The sequence below is a fragment of the Gopherus evgoodei genome, chromosome 9 (genome assembly GCF_007399415.2).
Source record: "Gopherus evgoodei ecotype Sinaloan lineage chromosome 9, rGopEvg1_v1.p, whole genome shotgun sequence".
Lineage (NCBI taxonomy): Eukaryota > Metazoa > Chordata > Testudines > Testudinidae > Gopherus > Gopherus evgoodei.
Window position 1 is genome coordinate 7067156 of NC_044330.1, and position 8135 is coordinate 7075290.

Here is an 8135-nt window from a genome sequence, read left to right on the forward strand (position 1 = left end):
GTCGTGGTAAGCACTGTGAAACAAATCTACTCGAGGAAGGGGCTTGTAGCTTAGCAGAGAATGGGAATATCAACAAGCCACTTAATAATCAACTCGATCTTAGAATATCAGTGATCACCCAGGGTCTCTTTCCCACGAATGCGAATGGGCCTGATCCAAAGCCCATTTCAGGCTTTCCATCAGTTTCACTGGGTGTTGGGTCCTGTCTTGTACTCAATGATTATCTACCTATGGAATATATCAAATTATTTAATGAACTACGGGCTTAGTCCTACAGATCATAGGAAGGCAAAATCCCTATTTAAATCAATAGGCCATAGTCTGTTCTGCTACCCACTGTAAATCCAGAGTAAACTGATTGAAAGTGATGGACTTACTCTAGATTTACATTGATCAGGATCTGGCCCACTGGGTAAGTTGCCTGAGGCCCCAGTTCTGTGATAAACTCATTGGTGGACCCTGCCCAAATTCAGAAGTTAATGCAGCTTCGGGCAGGCCTGGCAATGCTCCTGCTGAGAGTTCACAACATGATTGGGTCCTGATTACACGATTTCAGGATTGGATTTATAATTATTTCCTCACTGAGCACCCTGCATGAGGGGGCAAAGGCTAAAATGCAAATCGCTTTCTCTCTCTCTCTACTCTTATAAAGAATATATTGCTTCCCTGCTGTTCAAAGGACTTGATCTGGCACTTTAAAAAACGTGACTCAATCCAATAAATGAAGACAGGTTACAAAATGCCACATGGAATGATTTTTTTTTTTTTTTACACATTTTTCAACTATTTAGGACAAAAAAAGTTACACTGCTCGACTCATTTCATTTAGTTCCATAAATAAAATTTTTATAAATATCTCTTTATAAACAATATATAAATAGCTTTACAACATAAATACATTTATGCATGACATGGGTTTTCAAACAGCAATGTTATACAGCTGGCTTCATCAGTCTTTTGGAAAAGCACTGTCCTTTGTCCTGGTGAGTGTTTGTATAGAATATACAATATATAAGATAGAGAGAACTTTTTAATCTTAAAAAATAAGAAAACCAAAACAGCTGGTGCCATGACTCCTCGTACCGAAAAGAAAAACACAACCACGTCGTCTGTCCCATTTCCGGTGTTCTCTGCTCCTCTAGGTGTCGGCTGGGGAGTGGCCAGGCATGGCCATGGGGGTGGGGAATGTATTCAAAGCCCTGAAACAAACAAGAACAGGAAAATACCCATTAGTATTTCCTTTGTGGACAGCTTCCCATCAGCACAGAGTGCCCCCCTGTAACAGTCCCAAGGGATGTTGGCAATGGGAAGTCAACGGAAGTAGAGGCCGCCCTGCTGGCGGGATCAGGCCCCAAGCATGCCAGCTGCCTGTCCTAGCACTGCCTGCCAGTTTCCCTGCTGGTAGCACTTAAAGGCTGAATCCTGAGTTGCTGCCTGCAGCTGTCCTGACTCCAGTTGGAGTTTTGCCTAATTAAAAGCCATGTAAGGCCCTGCAGATTGGCGCTATCAGTTATCTATACAGCCCCATTGCTGTGTGCCTGGTGTTGAATTCCACCGGCAATGAGCTTTACGGACGCTAAGGGGCTGCATCTTGCCGCCAGATCAGCATGCACGGGAGGGCCTCAGTGCAGGGTTCCGACCACCACTCAGAGCTGGCAGCCGAGATCTGGCCCGTGGCAGAGATCAAATGGCATCCTGTGGTGTCTTGTCGTCAGGCTCATGCCCTGAGTTCTCAGGCTGTGCCACTGGGGTAGCAGAGCAGGCCCCTTGATGTGCAGCTATAGAAGTTCCTTTCTGGGGAGAATTTAGTACAAATGTACATTTCTGAGCTCCAGGCGAGGGAGTTTCTTTGCAGGCAGAGAGCAGCCCAGCTCAGGACTTTGGACAGTCCTTTTAGATCACTCTCTGAGCAACAGCAGGTGGTGGGACAACAAGAGCCAAGACCCTGTTGCTATTTCTTATGTGCAGACCCACTAGCAAGCATAAAAGTCATTTGGGTCTGATGTTTAGGCACACACACCTGGCCTCTCAAATTCACAGACTGCAAAATGCCTATTTGAAATTAACAGTGTCTCTGATCTCATGTTAGGGCTGAATCTCTTTATTCTTCCATTTGCCTTGTTTTTGCAAACGTCCAGAGCCCATGGGGCAGATCCTTAACAGATACAAATAGGCTCCGCTTCACTGATTTCAATAGAACTATGCCAATTTAGACCAGAGGAGGATCTGTGCCCAACTAGATTATTGCAGGAACTTAGCATATTGCGCTTGTGTGTCAAGTGCCCAACACACGTGTGGCTCTGCAGAAAGAAAGAACGTGTGGCTTGGATTGCAAACAAGAGTGACCCCACATGTTTAGTGTATCTGCATGTTGCCTGCTTAAAGAATCAGAGCCAGAGTCAGAGCCCTCGAATACTGCATAGAGAACATAGCATATGCCCATGCAGTCAGGAAACCGCTAGTATCCCAAGGGCTGCCCTGTCATTGCTGATGAATGTGGTCATCGCTTGAAAGTGAAAGTTCTGGTTCACCTTGGACCTGGGAAATGTTTACGTACAAGGCTGCCTGGAGACTTTTCACAGTCTGATACCTGACCAGATACAAAGGATGGGCTGGCAAAAGGATCTCTCGGGAGCTATGTAAATGAACTGGAGAAGACTCATGAATGTAAAACTAATGTTTCAAAATAAATGAATGGGAATGTGGCTTAGAGCAGACCCTTCAGCCATGGCAGGGCATTTGCTATGCATCCTTCACTCGCCTAAGCTACCGAAAATATCTCGCCAGCTTCCGAGCCCCCCAGGCCTTCATTTGGCACACACGGCAGGTGAGTAACGTCCTTTATTGGATCCGCATCTGCCTGTGAAAGAGACGAACTTTGGAACTTACACGGAGTTCATGGAGCACATGGCATTCATGCAAGACACCTGTGACTGCACAGCTATACTTAGAAGTGGACTCTGTTAGCTTCCGTGGACTCCTCAGGGGTCAAGTTTAAACAGAAAAGAAATCTGGGGAAATCTCTATTTAACTGTCTAGGAGGCATTTATCAATGGCAGGGTTTTGATACAATTCCACAGATATGGTTAAGAGCTGATACAGTGAGGTTGCTGGGGGGGCGGGGAGCGGGGGAAGTGTAGTTTTCTAGGATTGTAAAGCATCAATACCATCTGATTTTCTGCTCTTACTAGAAGAGGGCATGGCATATACGCAGTCACCAACCATAGGACTTAATCTGTACAGCTCAGAGACTAACTAACTGTCCAGTTAGTACCAGTCCTGCCACCACCACCCCCTGCTTGGGAATCTATGCCTATACAATGCGCGGTCACCCCCTGGCAAAGCTACACTAACGTATCCCACAGCAGGGGACCCAACCATGGCAGTAACGCTGATGGACACTGCCATGGCTGGACCATCCCTGCAGTAATTTGGGTGTTAAATCAGGGCAGGTGCAGCGATTCCAAGCAATAGACATTGTTGCTATGTACTGTACATACAGTAGATAAGCAGGCATGTATGTGTGTGTATATATAATCTTCCACGTTTGTGCCAAATCTTTAGAACAGTAGCAGTGCTAATTATAATTACCCATCGCCTCCAATTTAGGAGTAAACAGGTGCAAGCCAAATCTGGGGCAGGTTGCATGGAAAAGTGGCCAGTCCCATAGATTTGGGACCCGGTGTCCTTTCAAATCTGTGGAATTTATCACTATATATTACAGCCCCACGCACCCCAAAATAAAGGATCGACAAGCACACCTTAGCTATGTGGCCAAGTACATGGATGTCTGCTCTCCCCTGTGCAGGAGTTATTGCACTGAAGCCAGTGGAGTTATACCAGAGGGAGCACAGAATCAGAAGCCTGGGATAGCACAAATGTCACGTCATGCTTTCAGACTGCCTCTCTCTTGGACACAGAAAGAGACAGACTCTTGTCTAAAATCCATGTTCCGCTGTCTGGGCTCACCCCAGGGCAGATAAACAGCTCCACCAGAAGAGGGAGCACCCTTTGGTCACCTCCACAGAGGGCTGGCATTGGAAAGGCTTGTCCTAACCATGGTATGATTCTGCAATCCTTACGAAAGCCCCCAGCCCCATAGCACCCCCAACCACCCAGTGGCAGTGATGGTAAGGGGATGCCCAGGGGTGTTTTGCTGGAGATAGGCAACACACCTAAAAGAAGAACAAGAAATTGGGCAGACGGGGCAATTCTCTTCTTTAAAATACAGCTGCACGCTGCAGCCCCAGCCCCAAGCACGACTGTCATGCGACTGTAGGCGAACCTGGTCTCCCTAACATGCACGCATTTCCAAGCGTCTAGAGCCCACCATAATGGGCGCTAAGAAATGCACTAGAACAGGCAAAGAAGTGACCTTGTACAGTTGGACACTCATACTGAGGTGTCAATGATGCAGGACTTCAGCTAAGCTGCCCTTTGAGCAGCCTGATTTTCAGTCTGGGACTTTGATACCTGGCACATTTTGGGGTGGGGGTGTTCTGTACAAATTGAAAAAGTGTTTTTCACTCCCCCATATATTTTCTAGTTTGTCTTCTCAGCTCTTACTTTTTGGCTTCTCTGCCAAGACCACTAGTTTGGGTGAACCCAACTGAATTCTCCAATGTGCCCTGCAGCCGTGCTTGGCCCTTAAGAGAGGGGGCTGCCTGCAGAGATGAGCATGGCTGCTATGGGGATGGGCGTCTGGCAAACACCCTTGATAGTTCCGAGCAGGTGAGGCTGTAGCTTGATCCTAGTGGCCTTGCCAGATCAAAACCAGGCATCACACACTGGAATCTGGAGTTTCCCTGGGCTGCTTGTCCCTATTAAATATAAGGGTGACTGCAATCTGCTGTGTCCCCCCTGGGCTTTTCACCCTGCTCCACCGTGCATCCTGCTGGTTCCCACCACCCTGCCCCAGAGGTGGCTGCATTTCTGCCACGGGAGACACAGTATCAGAGGGGGAGCCGTGTTAGTTTGGACCTGTAAAAAGTGGCAAAGAGTCCTGTGGTACCTTATAGACCAACAGATGTATTGGAGCATGAGCGTCAAGATGCAGGGAGTATTCACCCAGGAAAGCTCATGCTCCAATACGTCTGTTGGTCTATAAGGTACCACAGGACTCTTTGCCACTCCCTGTATTGACAGAGTCCAGGCCTGAAGCCCTTCCCAGAAGATTCAGTGCTCTGGGGTGTCCCTACACCTCTGAGAGCCAGAAGCTGGGACTGGCTCACTCCAGAGCCCTGATCCATGCAGTCCCTCAGTCAGAGCCAGGTCACTGGGCTGGATGGAGCCTTGGTCTGAGCCACTCTGGCCCTTCTGGTGGCTTTGGCCGCCCCGGGCAGGGAGACAGTCGGGGGGCCGGTTCTGCCCCTAGGCCGGGGCACTCAGAGGCTAGGTGCAGGGGGGCCGCTAGACCCAGAGGGCCCAGGGGCAGGTGCACTCACCGCCGCCAGGTGTCGCCGCTCTAGCAGCCCAGGCCGCTCATGGAGCCGATCCGGTCCAGCTTGAGGCCGAAGCAGCCCTTGGACAGGCCCTTCTTGCTGACGCCCTTGTGCCGCCGCTTGCCGGGGTAGTCGCGCAGCAGCCGGGCCCAGGCGGCCCGGGACTTGGTGTCCGCGCGCAGCTCCCGCAGCAGCCGCGAGCCCGAGCCCCGGCCGCCGCCGCCACCGCCCGCCGTCTCCCCTCGCTCGGGGCCCGCGGCCAGGCTGTCCGCCAGCTCGTGTCCCGGCGCGCTCCGTGGGGGCTGCAGGGCAGAGCGCAGGGCACGATGGCGTGAAAGCAGCACAGACCCCCGGGCCCGGTTCCACCCCCCGAGCCCGTCCCGAGTCCTCCGGCCCCGGTTCCACCCCCCGAGCCCGTCCCGAGTCCCCTGGCCCCTGTTCCGACCCCCGAGCCCGTCCCGAGTCCCCCGGCCCCGGTTCCACCCTCCGAGCCCGTCCCGAGTCCCCTGGCCCCGATTCCACCCTCCGAGCCCGTCCCGAGTCCCCCGGCCCCTGTTCCGACCCCCGAGCCCGTCCCGAGTCCCTTGGCTCCGATTCCACCCTCCGAGCTCGTCCCCGGTTCCAGTCCCCGAGCCCGTCCCGAGTCCCCCGGCCCCGATTCCACCCTCCGAGCCCGTCCCGAGTCCCCCGGCCCCAGTTCCAGCCCCCAAGCCCGTCCCGAGTCCCCCGGCCCCGGTTCCACCCTCCGAGCCCGTCCCCAGTTCCACTCCCCGAGCCAGTCCCGAGTCCCCCGGCCCCGGTTCCACCCCCCGAGCCCGTCCCGAGTCCCCCGGCCCCAGTTCCAGCCCCCGAGCCCGTCCCGAGTCCCTCGGCCCCAGTTCCAGCCCCCAAGCCCGTCCCGAGTCCATCGGCCCCGGTTCCAGCCCCCCGAGCCAGTCCCGAGTCCATCGGCCCCGGTTCCATCCCCCACGGTCCCGATTCCGACCCCCGAGCCTGTCCCAAGCCCAACCCCCCGACCCCAATTCCAGCCCCCACGGTCCTGAGACCAACCTCCACCCCGGTCTCGAGCCCCACGGCCCCAATTCCAGCCCCCCGGCCCCGGTTCCAACCCCACAGCTCGTCCCACGACCCCGATTTCGACCCCTAATCCCGTTCCGAGCCCTACCCCGATTCCAGTCCCCCCGGTCTCGAGCCCCACGGCCCCAATTCCAGCCTCCCCGAGCCCAACCCCTCCCAGCCCCGATTCCAGCACCAGGGACCCCCAGTTCCCAGAGCCGGGAAAGGCGGCGCTAGGGGACTCTGTGGGGGGGCCCTGTCGGCTCCCGACCTCCTCGGGAGCCCCTTTTTCTCGGGCATCTCCCCGTCCACCCGAAGGTTGGTGCAGCTGGACCCGGTACCCCCTCGCGAAGGTTTTCCCTGGAGCCCGACCCCGCCTGGCCCCTTCGGGTCCCAGCCCCCTGCAGGCTACTGCTGCCTCCTGCAATCTGCACCTCGGGCCCCGCTATGCACCTGCCGCCCGCCCGGCCCCCGAGGCTCGACAGTGACACCCCGCAGGTCGGGGGTAAAACCGGGGGACTCGAGGCTCCCTCAGCACCAGGCGGTGGAAAGCGGAGTTCAGCCCTTTCCCCTGGGCAGCGCCGCAGCCCGCTCCCCGCTGATGTCCCTGGGGCTGGGGCGCCCTGCCCGGGGGACACGCGGGGAGATCCTGAGACCCAGCAGCAGCCCACGGGTTAAGGGGGGAAACTCCGGAGAGTGGGAGGCTGCAGCGGGCTGGGGATGCGGGGCTGGGATGGGGGGGATCTGCCCCCTCGTTACCCAGAAGCACCAAGCAGGACTAAGGGGGCAATGGAGCCCCCCCCCGGTCAAAGTTCCGCTAACTCCTCGCCTCTCCCTCCGGGGACCCCCCTTAGCGCGGTGGGGAGCAGCCGGCCCCGTCCCGTCCCTGCACGGAGCAGCCCCCTTACCTTCTGCTGGGGCTGCGCCGCGGGTCTCGCCTCCAGCCGGACGGACAGCAGGGCCAGTGAAAGTCCGCAAGCCAGAAAGTGTGAGATCCGCATCCTGGGGGGCAGGGCCCGCGGGGCTCGGAGACGGACAGAGGGAGTCACCGGTCCCGGCTGCCTGCTTGGAAGTGCGGAGCGGGGCTTCTCCATTCATTTATAACCCAACCTGCCCGGTGATGTCATCGGCGCGGCCAGGTCCAACCCAGCCCCCTGCTTAACAGGAGCCGGGATCGCGCCCGGGGCGCACTTCGCGGGGGCAAGTGACATCAGAGGCACCCGCTTGTTTTCGGGCAGGATTTGCTCTTCAGAAAGCGACCCCCCCGCCCTTTTCATTGGGATCCGGGGGCTCCGCGCTCTGCGCTGGGATTGCAGGGAGGGGGGCGGGGTACCCCCGCCTGTGCGGGCCTGGGGGGGACCTGAGCTGAGATCAGGGCCAGACCCCAGGGGGAGCCCCGAGGGTCAAGTCAGCTGCTGCCCTGCCCCCAGCCCGCGCCTGGGTCTAGGCGAGCCTGGCGCGATCACCCGCTTCTCCTTTGGAGCTTTTCCTTCAAAAAAGGCGGAAATCAGGGGGCTCCAGACAATGCCGAGGTTTTTTTTCACATGGGGGGGACATCTCCCAGTTTGCTCCCCCTGCCTCCTAGGCTGCCTGCCCCGCTTTGGGGGCTTTCCCCTTCCAACACTCACCAGCCAGGAA

General features: G+C 56.0%; 1 protein-coding gene across 1 annotated transcript; it reads right to left on the reverse strand.

The window, feature by feature from the left end:
• Positions 1–821: 821 nt before the first annotated feature.
• NPPC (natriuretic peptide C) lies at positions 822–7555 on the reverse strand. The gene is made up of 3 exons (XM_030575315.1): positions 7406–7555; positions 5445–5743; positions 822–1199 (listed from the first exon to the last, which is right to left on the reverse strand). Exons 1-2 carry the CDS (start codon positions 7496–7498, stop codon positions 5465–5467), a joined length of 372 nt encoding a protein of 123 aa, XP_030431175.1. The 5' UTR covers positions 7499–7555; the 3' UTR covers positions 822–1199; positions 5445–5464.
• Positions 7556–8135: the final 580 nt, after the last annotated feature.